This window comes from Sorex fumeus, unplaced genomic scaffold (assembly GCF_029834395.1).
Source record: "Sorex fumeus unplaced genomic scaffold, SorFum_2.1 ptg000094l, whole genome shotgun sequence".
NCBI classification, from domain to species: domain Eukaryota; kingdom Metazoa; phylum Chordata; class Mammalia; order Eulipotyphla; family Soricidae; genus Sorex; species Sorex fumeus.
Window position 1 is genome coordinate 22,683,961 of NW_026606151.1, and position 14,913 is coordinate 22,698,873.

Consider the following 14,913-nt stretch of genomic DNA (forward strand, 5'->3'; position numbering starts at 1 on the left):
GCTTAAGCATTATGATATCAAGAAGCATTATCTTCAAAGACTTTTTATATCAGTATCTATATAAAATGATTTGGTTTAATTAAAAGTTCTTATTTCATGACTCCTTGCAACACTAATACAGATAATTAAAAAAATGAGAGTGAATTGATTTCCAGAAATATTAAATTGGATATGTGCTGTGTTTTTGAGTTATGGGAGACTCTGTTCTTTTCCAGTTCAGACTTGAATGTTTTCCAAATATAAATATTTGGAAATCAATACAGTCTCATCCTTGGAATTTTTTTTTCTTTTTGGGTCACACCCAGGGGCTACTCCTGGCTCATGAACCCAGGAATTACTCCTGGCAGTGTTCGGGGGACCATAGGGGATGCTGGGAACCGAACCCGGGTTGGTTGCGTGCAAGGCAAATGCCCTACCAGCTGTGCTATTGCTCCAGTCCCCATCCTTGGAATTTTTTTAGTTTAATTTAAAAAACTAAAAGCAGAATCATTTTTTGTGTGTGTCTCTGATTTAGGTGAAAATCTACTAATCAGCACAAACATAATCATATATTCCTTACACAGAACTAATGGCTTGTTACGGTCTTATTTTCTTCTAGTATTTTAGTGGCTGCGTCTGCCCAATTTATGCATTTTGATATCCTAGGTATAATATTCTTGCCCTCTTATAGTCATCATATTAAAACATTCTAAAGTCTTAGATTAATTTCAGTTTAGGATTTGTCTGTTTTTACTACTTTAGCAATTTTTAATGAATTTAGTGTTCTTTTTTCTCTATTTTTTGCCAGTGCATGGAATTGATTTGAGAGCCTCACTCATGCGTGAGTACTTCATCATTCTAGCACTGTGAGACATTCAGTGACCTGAACAAATTTTCTTAAACATGGATTATTCACTAATCACATGGAAGTGCTAGTCAATTGGCAAATGAACTTATTTTATCTTACAGACCATTTTTTCTTCTATTAAGTACTCTGTCATTTTTCAGAATGTATGTACAATCTTGATCATGTTATTATATATTTTAGATTTTTTTCATAAAAATAATAATCGAATGATTATGAGTATATTGTGTACAAAAGAACTTAATATATTTAATAAAAATTACTTCAGAAGTCATAGTTCTTGGTTTTTATTAAATTAAAATTATTTTAAATGACAAAAAATATATGTACACATCTTAATTGGACGTATAATCATTTTACACTAAGAAATACATCAGATTACTTCATAGGATTTTAGTTAATTGATGATTATGATTAATCCAAGTATTACTTTTACATCGATAGTATCTCGCCTGCATGGCAGAGCCTGGCAAACTACCCGTGACTTATTCGATATGCCAAACAGAGTAACAACAAGTCACATGAAGGAGACATTACTGGGCCCGCTCGAGCAAATCGATGAACAACGGGAGGACCGTGACTGTGACCATGACTTTTACATCATGATTATTTGCTAGGCACTATCACATACTTAATGTTTTTATATTTATGAAAAAAGTTTTATAGTTACTTTTTAATTCACAGCTTTGTTTAATTTACCATTGTTTTACAAGACTACAGAATTTGGGGAGTACTGCATCCTTGTAGGACCTGTGATCTGCTACAACATCTTTAAGAAGTTAACAAACACTATGGCTAACTTCACGACAACTGGGTTTCTCCTCATAGGATTTTCTACCAAGCCCGAACTAGAATTATTCTATGCTTCTCTGTTCTTGGTCTTATATACGTGTTGGCTTTAGCTGGCAACATCCTCATCATCACCACAACTTCCCTGGATGACAGTCTCCAGTCCCCCATGTATTTCTTCCTGAAGCATCTCTCCTTCCTGGATCTCTGCTATATTTCTGTGACTGTTCCAAGATTCATTATCAACACTTTCCTGCAGAGTGGGAACATTTCTTTCTGGGAATGTGTTTTTCAGTGCTTGGTGTTCACCCTCTGTGCTTGTGCTGAGATGTACATGCTCACACTGATGTCCTATGACCGCTACGTTGCCATCTGCCAGCCGCTTCGCTACGAAATCATTATGAATGTAAGAACTTGTGTCCATGGGGTCGTTGGCATCTGGGTCAGTGGGACCATCGCTGGAGTCATGCATACAGCAGCTACTTTCTCCATAAAATTATGTGGTCCTCGCATCGTTCACCAGTTCTTCTGTGATATTCCTCAGATCTTGAAACTCTCCTGTTCTAATGACTATATCTATGAGGTTGGTGTCACTTTCTTCCTGGCTTTGGTGGGATTTCTTTGTATCATCTTCATAGGATTCTCCTACATGCACATATTTTATTCTGTACTGAGGATGCCATCTGCTGAGGGCAGAGCCAAGGCATTTTCCACTTGCCTCCCCCACCTCACTGTGGTCTTATTATTTATTTCTACAGCTTCCTTTGAGTACTTAAAATCCCATTCAGAGACTCCAACTGTGTCAGACATTTTTCTCACTGTTATGTATACAGTAGTTCCACCAACATTCAATCCAATGATCTATAGCCTGAGAAATAAAGCCGTTAAGTCAGCCGTAAGAAAGGTTTTTAAGGGAAATAAAGCATATCTGTGTGGATGACATTTATATATTCTTTGTTGGGAGAGAATTTCAATTCTTTCGGGCATTCACAATGTAACCTATCAGGAAATTTCAGTAAATCAAAAATGATGATCACAAACATTGAATGGGAACGTTGTGTTTATATACTGTTGGGTAATAAAGTATCAAAAATACCTAAACTGAACTTTGTGATCTGTTGTAAATACAACAGATTAAGATTAAGAAGTTTGAGAGTAACATAAATGAAGCTTTGCTAATTTAAAACCAATCAGGTTAGTGACTTACAATTTTTATGTGAGGGTGATGTAAAAATATGCATAGGTGACTTATTTTCAATAAGTTCTGCTGTCCTCTTAGATATTACTTGATGTTTAGAAACTGATCAAAACCCTCTGACAATCAGCACTCATTGGTTGTTTGAATTTACATCAATGCTTTTCAACTTCTTTTAGCTTTAATTCACATATAGTAATGTCACCCTTGTAAAGCCTCATTATCTCCATTACTTTACCATTTCAGATGTAGTGCACCTATTTGCACTCATAAGGAAGGGGTGTTTTAAGGAATAATCAGTGAGATTCTCAGAGATACCAGTTTTAAATGGGAAAATTAATGAAAGAATAAATAAAACGATATATAAAAATATTCTTTAAAAGACTCCTTTGCTAAGAAGTGGAACAGATCACTCAAGTGAGGAAAAGCTACTTCCACAAATACGCTACTATGTTAGAATAGAAAGCTTCCTGCATGTATTTAGCAGCATATAAGTTTAGAAAAGAGAATGAGTACGTAAAGTTCGCTTTCAAAGTAGAAAATAAATTTTTGGATAAAATAAATAAAAATCATGGAAAAAAGCCATCATAAATGAGCGAAGGGGAATATGTAACATTTACCTATACTTAGTTTTCAAAATATCTATTCTATCCATTTCCGCATCATCTGAGAACACCATCAAACATCAATGTACAAGAAGAAACTAAGCACTTCTTCTCAAATAATGCATTCAAATAGTCTCTTTTGAAAACATAATAAAAGTTGACTTATGTACATAAAATACAAGGAAAATTCTATTAAAATATTATTTATATGGTTAGAATTTGAATTTTTTTAGTAGTTTCTGCTTGTTATTTGGAAGATAGTGTGTGCTGATGGTGTGCTATAGAATATTTGTTCATTTTATTCACTGAAAAGCCATTGTACTACTAACATTAATTGACTCATTTGAGTTTTTTTTTCAGCAAATTTTAGCACCCTTATTCTTGTCTGGAATAAGATGAGAATATAGGTGTGGGAGGTTGTTTTTTGGGGGTTAGGTGTCACACCCAGCAATGCACAGGGGTTACTCCTGGATTTGCACTCAAAAATTACTTCTGGCGGTACTCAGGGGACATATGGGATGCTGGGAATTGAACCCAAATCGGCCACTTGCAAGGCAAATGCCCTACTCACTGTACTATTGCTCCAGCCCCAGGTGTGGGAGTTTTTAATCTACTGAATTGAAGTATTCATGATTATAGTATCATACTCAATTTTACATCACAACTCTAACTTTCTCCCTCTATCTATCCAGATTGGGACCTACTATAGGAACTTTATTTATTCGTACACATTTTATATTCCATTTCTCACTAAAACACACATACTGAATTTTTGGTTTGAATTGCAATGAATCTCCAAGTCAAGTAGAGGAGAATTGTGTCTTCGATGCATAATGTCTCCCAATGGTCACTAGGATACTATCTTGCTTAGATTTAAATCTTCAAAATTGTTTTTAATCAAGTAGAGCCATGGCTTTATCCAGATATAAAACAGGACAAACTTCAGTATGAGGTCCTATATGCATTCCTGGCATTTAAGCATAGCAAAACAATAAACCCCAAACAACTGGAATATAATTGTCTCGTCAATGATACATATTTTTAGTGCAATGGAGTATACATTAATTTTTCATATATTTATTTCTGTATCTCTTATTCTAAATTGTATTTTAGAATTAGTCTACTTTTGTGTAAGTATTTGTAAATAACATCAATTTTTATTTATTGACACTAAAATTCATTCAAAGAGCCTAGCTATTTTTATAAATCGCAATAAAATTAGAGAGGTTCTTTAAATTTCTATGTGTACATATTATCTGTTAGTAAAGAATTGTGTTCATTCCATTCCAAGATTTAAACCCTTCTTATTAAATTCTTGTTGTATGTTCAATTAAATTGAGTTGTTTGTTAATGTGGGGGGTCACATACAAGGAAAGTGTTTTATTGCTATACAATTGCTTCAGCTCCTGAAGAAAATATTTTCTAACTGCAATAGATGAATCAAATTTGTTTAGTATGCAAATAATTATAGCACTTATAGCAATAAAGAACTATTTTTCATACAAAATAGCTAAAGCCATATTAATGGGAAAAGTTATAGCTCTGTAAGCATATCTCAGGATGGAGGAAAGGATGCACATAAACAACTTGACTTCACAGCTCAAGATCTTAGAAAAGGATCAACAGAAGGAGCCCAAATCAGGCGGAAGGAAAGATATCATCAAACTTAGAGCAGAAATCAACGACATGGAAACCAAAGAAACAATCCAAAAGATCAATGAAACCAAGAGCTGGTTTTTCGAGAAAATAAATAAGATAGAAAAACCACTAGCAACACTCACAAAGAAACAGAAAGAGAGAGAACCCTAATAAACCGAATCAGAAATAAGAATGGGGATATCACAACAGAAACCAAAGAAATTCAAAGGATAATCAGAGACTACTTAGAAACTCTATATACAACGAAACAAGAGAACCTAGAATAAATGGATAAATTCCCGGATTCCTAAAATCTCCCAACGCTGAGTCAAGAGGATATGGAATACTGAATAGACCTATTAACATCAAGGAAATTGAAACTGTAAATAAAAGTCTTCCCAAAAACAAAAGCCCAGGTCCAGATGGACTCACTAGCGAATTTTTCCAAACATTTAAAGAGGGCCTACTGCCAGTCCTTCTCAAGCTTTTCCAAGAAATTGAAAAAACAGAAACTCTCCCAAACAGTTTCTATGAAGCCCATATCTCTCCAATGCCAAACGGAAACAAAGACACTACAAAAAATGAAAACTAGAGGCCGATATCCCTGATGAACACGGATGCGAAGATTCTCAACAAAATACTAGCAAATAGAATTCAGCAACTCATCAAAAAGATCATACAACATGACCAAGTGGGATTCATCCCGGGGATGCAAGGATGGTTTAACATTCGGAAATCAATCAACATAATCCATCATATCAACAAAAGAAAAGATAAAAATCATATGATCATATCAATAAATGCAGAGAAAGCATTTGACAAGATCCAGCAACCGTTTATGATGAAAACCCGTGCCAAAATGGGGATAGAGAGACTTTCCACAATATAGTTACAGCCATCTACCACAAGCCTACAGCAAGCATCATCCTCAATGGGGAAACACTGAGAGCCTCCCCCCTAAGATCAGGAACTAGACAAAGATGCCCACTGTTTCCACTACTGTTCAACATAGTACTGGAAATACAGCAATAGCGATTAAGCAAGAAAAAGAGATTTAGAGCATCCGAATAGGAAGGAAGATATCAAGCTCTCACTATTCACATATGATATTATACTATACTTAGAGAACCCCAAAACCCCTACCAAGAATCTCCTAGGAACGATAGACTTGTATAGTAAAGTTGCAGGCTATAAGATCAATACCCAAAAGTCCATGGCTTTCCTATACGCAAATAGTGAGAGAGAACAAAATGACATGAAGAAAACAATCCCATTTACAACTGAACTCCAGAAAATCAACTACCAAGGAATTAGTTTAACTAAGGAAGTAAAGGACCTGCACAAAGAAAACTACAAAACGCTACTTCAGGAAATGAAAGAGGATGCGAGGAAATGGAAAAATATCCCCTGTTCATGGATCGGGAGAATTAATATAGTCAAAATGGCAATACTTCCCAAAGCACTGTACATATTCAATGCGATTCCTATTAGGATACCCATGACATTCTTCAAAGAAATGGAGCAAACATTCCTGAAATTTATATGGAACAATAATCCCCCTGGAATAGCTAAAGCATTTCTTGGGAAAAAGAAAATGGGAGGAATTAACCTCCCGAACCTCAAATTCTACTACAAAGCAGTAATAATTAAAACAGCAAAGTACTGGAACAAAGGCAGAGCTGCAGACATATGGAACAGGGTTGAATATACTGACATCTCCCCTCAAACATATGATCATCTAATCTTTGATGAAGGGGCAAGAAATGCGAAGTGGAGTAAGGAAAGCCTTTTTAACAAATGGTGCTGGCAAAACTGGACGACTACATGCAAAAAACTGAGCTTAGATCTCTGCCTAACACCATGTACAAAAGTAAGATCGAAATGGATTAAAGACCTCACCATCAGACCGTAATCCATAAGGTACATTGAAGACAAAGTTGGCAAAACCCTCCATGACATTGAAGCTAATGGTATCTTCAAAGATGCCACGCCACTGGCCAAGCAAGTGAAAAGAGAGATAGATAAACGGGACTATCTTAAACCAAGAAGCTTCTGCACTTCCAAAGAAACAGTGACCAAAATACAAAGACAGTCTACAGAATGGGAAAGGATATTTGCCAAATACACATTCGACAATGGGCTGATATCAAGGACATACAAAGGACTGGTTGAATTCCACAAGAAGAAAAAATAGAACCCCATCAAAAAATGAGGTGACAAAATGAACGGAAACTTTCTCAAAGAAGAAATCCCAATGGCAAAGAGGCACATGAGAAAATACTCTACATCATTAATCATCAGGGAGATGCAGATCAAAACAAATATGAGATATCATTTCACACCACAGAGACTGGCCCACATCCAAAAGAACAAAAGTAACCGGTGCTGGCGTGGATGGGGCGAGAAATTGACCCTCCTTCACTGCTGGTGGGAATGCTGACTGGTTCAGCCCTTTTGGAAAACAGTATGGATGATTCTCAAAAAATTTTAAATTGAGATCCTTTTGGACCCAGCAATACCACTCCTGGGAATATATCCCAGAGAGGCAAAAAACTATAGTCGAAGTGACATCTGCACTCGTTTGTTCATTGCAGCACTCTTTACAATAGCCAGAAACTGGAAGAAACCTGAGTGCCTGAGAACAGATGATCGGTTTAAGAAAATTTGGTACATCTACACAATGGAGTACTATGTAGTTGTTAGAAAAGATAAAGTCATAAAATTTACATACAAGTGGTACTACATGGAAAGTATCATGTTAAGCGAAATGAATCAGAAAGAGAGGGATAGACACAGAAAGATTGCATTCATCTGGGGAACATAAAGTAATAAAATAGAAGACTAACAGCCAAGAGTGGCCGACATTAGTACCAGGAGTTTTGCTCCATCACTTGAAGGCCAGCCACACATGCTAGGGGAAAAGGCAGCTCAGATAGAGAAGGGAGCACCAAATAAAGTGTGTTGGGAGGATCCTCCCAGGATGGGAGAATCATGCTGAAAGTGGACTATAGACCAAACATGATTGCTACTCAATCCCTCTTTTGCAAACCACAACACCTAAAAGGAGAGAAAGAACAAAAGGGAACGCCCTGCCACAGAGGAGGATTAGGCGTTTGGTGTGTGGGAGGGATACTAGGACCCGTGGTGGTGGAAAATGGTCACTGGTAGAGGGATGGGTATTTGATCATTGTATAATTGAAATCTAAGCACAAAAATTTATAAGTCTACAATAGTATGCCATAGTGTTTCCGAGTGTTTTTAATAAAAATTAAAAAGAAAGTAAAGCAAGAATATAAAACACACACAGACACACACACACACACACACACTCCAAGTAATTAGAAACAGAACTCCCACTTGATCCAGCAATTCTACTTCTTGGCATCTGCCCTTCCTCCACAAAAACATCTATCCTAAAATGTATGTGCAACCTAAGTCCAATGGAACACCCGGTACAATAATCACAATGTAGAAGCAACTGAAATATTCGAACAGAGATGAATAAAATAATAAGTTGTGATATCGCTTGATCACTTGATTTCCCGTTAATTGTCGATTTGCTTAAGCAGGTACCAGTAACGTCTTTATTTGTCCCTGTCATGTGCTAGTGTAGCCCAATGGCGTCTGTTTGCTCTAGGAACATGAAGAGCCTCAAACCAATCGTTCATGATCTTGATGAAGAAGTCTGACTATCTGGTAGGTGGGTGGCCACACGGTCTTTTGACATCCAGTGGAATCCGGTCAGTAACAGCTCTAGTCCAGTGGTCGTCTTTAAATCTTATTACGTGACCAGCCCATCTGATTTTTGACACCTTCGCAAACGAGACAGCATCCCTGATTCTTGATCGTCGACGGAGGACGGAATTTCAGATTCTTTCTCTCATTTGAGTGAAACGTGATATTCCAAGCATAGCTCTTTCAATTCCTCTTTGGGAGACCCGAATAGCGTTCTCATCCTGTTTTCTTAGGTCCCAGGTCTCTGAGGCTTATGTTAATGCAGGAAGAACAGTGGAATGAAAGAGAAGGAACCAGCAAGCGAAGTGTGCTAGGAAGGCCTGCTCAGAATGGGAGATGTGGGCTGAAAGTAGACTATAGACTGAACATGAAGGCCACTCAATACCTATATTGCAAACCACAACACCGAAGAAGAGAGAGCAAAAGGGAATGCCCTGCCACAGAGGTGGGTTGGGTAGAGGCAACTGGGTGGGGGTGGTGGGAGGGATGTTGGGATCAATGATGGTGGAAAATGGGTATTGGTGGATGGATGGTTACTTTGCCATTGTATGACTGAAACGTGAGTATGAAAGTTTTTAAGTCTGTAACTGTACCTTACGGTGATTCATTAATAAAAATTTTTTAAAAAGAGAAGAAAGTCATAGTTTCTTAAAAGAACTTACAACATTTCTTACACATAAAGAACACTTGTATAAAAAGTTATTTATTGCTATAAGTGTTATAATTATTTGAATATTATTAAGAAACTTTGGTTTATCTTTTATGTTTCCTTGAAACTATGTTGAATAGGACTTAAGTTGTAGATCTTTAATTGCAATAATTATATCATTAAATCACGATCACCGAACTATAATGATCACAGTACTAAAGAAAAATTTTCAACTAGTATATGTATATGTGTACTAGATAACTAAATACTTTAAAGTGCACTTAATTTAGTCTTCACAGTAACATACCTCAAGAGAGAAAGCATTTTCACACTTTATATATATATGATAAGAGTTAATATACTAGATTTTTAAAGCACTAAGATATCAATCATAAGAAATTCAATAAGCTATTAAAATGTGGGAAGGAGAGATGTATAGACACTTCCCTGAAGAAGAGAAAGAAAACTTTTTCATTATAACTATTATGAGAGAAATACAAACCAAAACAACAATAAGATAGCATCTCAAAGCAGTGAAAACAACACACATGGAAAAAGACTGGAAACAATGAGTGTTGGCAGAGATGTGGCAGGGAAAAGAAACTTTATTCACTTTTGCTGGAATTTACTTCTGATTTTTCTCTATAGAAATCATCATTAAAAATCTCCACGTAACTAGGAACAGAACTCCCACTTGATCCAGCAATTTCACTTCTTGGCAGTTGCCCTTCAAACACACAAAAACGTCTATCCTAAAAGGTATGTGCAACCTAAGTCCAGTGGAACACCCTGTACAATAATCACAATGTGGAAGCCACTGAAATATTTGAACAGAGACGAATAAAATAATAAGTTGTGGTATATATACCCGATGGGACACAATACTGTTGTAACAAAGAAGGAATAATGCATTTCCCTATAACGTGGATGGGATTGGAGGATATGTTAAGGTAATTTAGTGGGCTGGAGTGATAGCACAGTGGTAGGACGTTTGCCTTGCACTCAGTCAACATGGCCGACCCGAGTTCGATTCCTCCGCCCCTCTTGGAGCAAACTACTGAGAGTATCTTGCCCACACAGCAGAGCCTGGCAAGCTACCCATGATGTATTCAATATGTCAAACACAGTAACAACAAAGTCTCCAATGGAGACGTTACTGGGCCCACTCGAGCAAATCCATGAATGGGAGGACACTGACAGTGACAGTGACAGATTAAGCTATCGCAATTAGAAAATTTACAAAACAGAAAAAAATATTCTTTTGAGGAAAAAGAAAAGGAGATAGTGTGTGCAAGAATGAGAGAAAATTTCAGAAATAAAAATTCATTATAGCGGCTGGAGCAATAGCACAGTGGGTAGGGCATTAGCCTTGCAGGCAGTCATATTGGGTTCAATTACCAGCACCCAGCACACCATATGATCCCCCGAGCATAGCCAGCAGTAATTCCTGAGTGCATGAGCCAGGAGTAACTCCTGAGCATTGCTGGGTAAGACCCAAAAAGAAAAAAAAAACCCACAATGATTCTAGTGGACATTAGAAGGGGAAGGTTGTGTTTATATATTGTTGGGTAATAAAATATCAAAAATACCTAAATTAAACTTGTAAATGCAACACATTAAGATTCCTTCATTAAATTTTTGAGCAATATAAATGAGATTTTTTAAATTTAAAACCAGTCGGGTTAGTGACTCTTGATTTGTATGTCAAGGTTATATAAAAATGTGCATATGAGATTTGTTTTATTTCCAGTAAGTTCTCTTCTACTCTCAGATATTACATGATGTTTACAAACTGATAAAAACCCCTGACAATCAGCATTAATTGGTTCTTTTAGTTCCATTAATGTTTTTCAACATTTTGGGGGCTTCCATTCACATTCGATAATGCCACCCTCGTAATGTCTCATGATCTCCCTTTCCAATTTCAGATGTAGTGGATCACTTTGCTACTCATGAGGAAGGGATGTTTTATGTAATAATCAGTGAGATTCTTGGAGATACTAGTTTTAAATTGGCAAAATGAATGTAGAAGAAAAAATATATATAAATAAAATTTTTCATTTAAAGATTTATTTGCTGAAAATGGAAGAGATCACTCACAAAGAAGAAATAGGTAATTACAAAATGGGGAACTTCATACATGTATTTATCAGCATATAAAATTAGGAAAGAGAATGAGTACACTGAAAGTTTGTTTTCAAATTAGAAGAAAATGTTTTGAATAGAATGAATGAAAGTGATAAAAAACCATGGAAAAGAAACTATCACAGATGATATAAAGGAAATATGTAACATTTACCTTCAATGTAGTTTTCAAAATATCTATTCTATCCATGCTCTAAGGACACCATCAACCACCAATATATAAGAAAAAACTAGAAGCAATTCTTCCCTAATAATATATTTCAATAATCTCGTTTGAAATCATAATAAAAGAGGATTTATGTAAAAAGTATGCACGCAGAAGGTTGTGTGTTTGCGGGCTCTCTGGACCACTCTGTATCACCGCCCGTGTTCGGTGCTCTTGAGCCGCTGTGTATGGCCTGGATTGTGCCGGTAGTTGGCCAAGGGCCGACAAAGGAAGACGCAAGAGCCAGGTTGGTAGGTCTCCATTGCAGTTTATTCCAATCCTCTCTTCCTTCACTCCTGACTCCTCTGCTTCTCTCTCCAACTCCCTTATCTCTCCATGCTCCATCTCCCATCTGAGCTCTCTCTCCGCTCCCCTGCTCCTGTGTTCTACTTTCTTCTCCCTCAGTCCTCCTTGCAAGTCTCTCCATCATGCCACCCTGCTTTCTCTCTCTCTCTCTCTCTGCTTCCTTATCTCTCCAGGCTGACACTGCCCCCAGTCAGGTAGCCAAATCAACATAAGAAAGCCCTTCCTGAGGGCTCACTAAGTTCAAAGGGAACACCACCTAGGATATTCCAAAGCCCTTCCTGACTGCCCAAGGGCAAAATAACCCTTCAGGTGTTTTTCTCTTTTCCTTAGTCCAGTAACTGTCAACATATCAATACTAGCTATTTTTGTATAGACACTGTAAGAGATAACATTGAGACTTGTAGGGAAGCTCTCCTGGGAACTACTTGCCACAGACTCAGAGTACATCACTCAGGCCAGATTAATCATTCCTATGCCTAGGAGGGTCCAAATGTAGTTATTACTTTTGAATCATGACAAAATTTGCCCATGACCAAGCTCTTAACTTTTAGTTAAGCATTATGGCACTTTGGTCAGGTCCATCTTGATGCCAGGGTGCAACATAGCTTACCGCTTGCCCTGGTTTGATCCAGTCCCTCATTGGGACCCTGATTTTGGGGACGCTAGGACATAAAGGCAGCTGAGGTTTGGTGAGAGAACAGATGACCAGGAGGGGAATATCACTGAGAGTAATATTACAAAAGGTTATCTACTTGTGTCCATACAAAATGGACATTGCTCTAAATAAACTATGCAAAGGACTTAGGAAGAAGAGAGAAACAATATTTACAAGTCAACAAAGCACAAAGAAAGAAGTTACCAGTAAACACAGAGGAATAGGAGCACTGTGATGGGAGCAACCCAATATACCTAAACTACCTGAAGCTATGCAGGAAGGACTAAACAGTGTTATCCTTCAGATTTATGTACATAAGATACAACCACAAGTAGAATATTCTGTTAAGGTGTATAGTTAAGGTTAGATTTTCAGTTTCTAGTGCTTTCCACATCCTTGTAGTCACTGGAAGATAGAGTGTGCTAGGGGTATGCTGTAGAATCTTGGTTCATTTTATTCACTGAAAAGTTGTTGTAGTAGGATTGATGGAATCACTTGGGTTTTTTTTCTGCAAATTTTAGCAACAACTTGTCTGGAATCAGGAGACTATAGATGTGGGAGTTTTTAATCTGATGAATTGTTCACGCTTATAATATCATACTCAACACTATATTAAAATATTATATCATTTCTACCTCTGTCTCTCCACATTGGGGTCTACTCTGGAACTTTATATATTAGAACACATTTTAGATTCAGTTTCTCACTGAAACATACAGACTGAGATTTTGGGCAGGTGGACATGGCTATTGAATAGATCCGAGAAGTATGGATAATCTTCTCCATTGCCCTTCTGGAGGATGTGATAGATCCATCAGGATGTCTGAGGGCAGTCATCTTGGTCTTGTAGTTGGCGAAGGACAGGTGGGCGTTGTGAATGCTTTTTCCACCTTCTGGCAGCAGCACTGCTTCTCTTCTCTCTATGAGGTCTTCCTTTATCACTTCACTGCACTGTTTTGCGAGCTTGGACATTTGCTTGCGGTTGCCAGAGGCTTGTGCCAAGCCACACTGGCAAATGAGCTCGAGAATTTTTAAAGACAGGTGTCTTTTTGTGGCTATCTCTCTCTTGGCGTTCTTCGCACAATCATGGAGGTGCTGAACTGGCTGATTGTATTCCTCATCAATCTTGTCAACAACAGCATCTTCCCATGTTGCCACAATAGTGCCAAAGAGCTCCCAGTTGGTGGTCATTCTGGGAGTTCTCTTCTTAAACTTTGCAGCCATTTCTTCCCGCTTTGCGAAGTAGAATTTTGCGTGAAGGAGATGCTGGTCTGATCTCGTTTGGAATTTTGAGACAACAGGAACATTTGTCGGGCAAAACCTTTGATTGAATATGGCGTGGTTAATTTTGTTGTGGAACCATCCAGCAGGAGACTCCCATGTACAACATTTAGATTCAGCCTTCTGAAATTGTGAGTTACCATGGATAATCTTGATCAACATGATGAACTCAGACAGTCTCAGGCGGTCCTTAATCATCAGGGAGATGCAATCAAATCAATAACAAGACATCATCTCAAAGGAAAAGAAAAAAGAATGACAAACTTTGATTTGATGGATATTAGCTAGAAAAAAGCAGTTCCTTACAACAACAGTGTTCTTAAAATGGTAGTCATTCTACAAAATGTGTACTCCCACACATCATCACTTTGTACCCCTTAAACTTATACACTGTCATATGTCCATTGTTTCATAATAAATTTGGGGAATAACAAAAAAAATGAAGAGAAAGAAAAACAGAGAGAGAGACAGAGAGACAATAACAGACAGAGACAGAGAGATAGAGAAAACACAACAGATCTAGACTAAGAGCAACAGAGAGGGAGACAGAGTAGAAACAATGCCAGACCAGGGCAAGAGCAGCGAGTGGACAAGCTGATGGCTGCCAGAATGTGCCAGGAGTTGCCTATCTGAGACAAGCCCAGACAAATAATAGGGAGCAGAAAGGCTGCTGTTCCCGTTATCTGAGATCACAGCTGCCCCAAAGCCTGACATGTGCCACCCATCTGAGATAACAGGGACATCCCTGAGACAGCTGGAGAGAAAGGGGCAACCGCCATGTTCTACCGTCCTCAGATCAGGTCAGTCTTTCCTCACCCCAGAAAAGTCCTATTACAGTTACATCTTATTGGCTTATTACAGAGTTT

The 14,913-nt window shown here is 37.6% G+C and overlaps 1 protein-coding gene across 1 annotated transcript in view; it reads left to right on the forward strand.

Moving 5' to 3' along the window:
- LOC130040200 (olfactory receptor 14J1-like) overlaps positions 1-14,097 on the forward strand; it is a 29,490-nt gene extending 15,393 nt beyond the window's left edge. The window contains exons 2-3 of the mRNA XM_056132210.1: positions 1,673-2,528; positions 13,987-14,097. Coding sequence (XP_055988185.1) covers positions 1,673-2,528; positions 13,987-14,097 — 967 coding nt within the window. The remainder of the gene's footprint in view (positions 1-1,672; positions 2,529-13,986) is intronic.
- Positions 14,098-14,913: the final 816 nt, after the last annotated feature.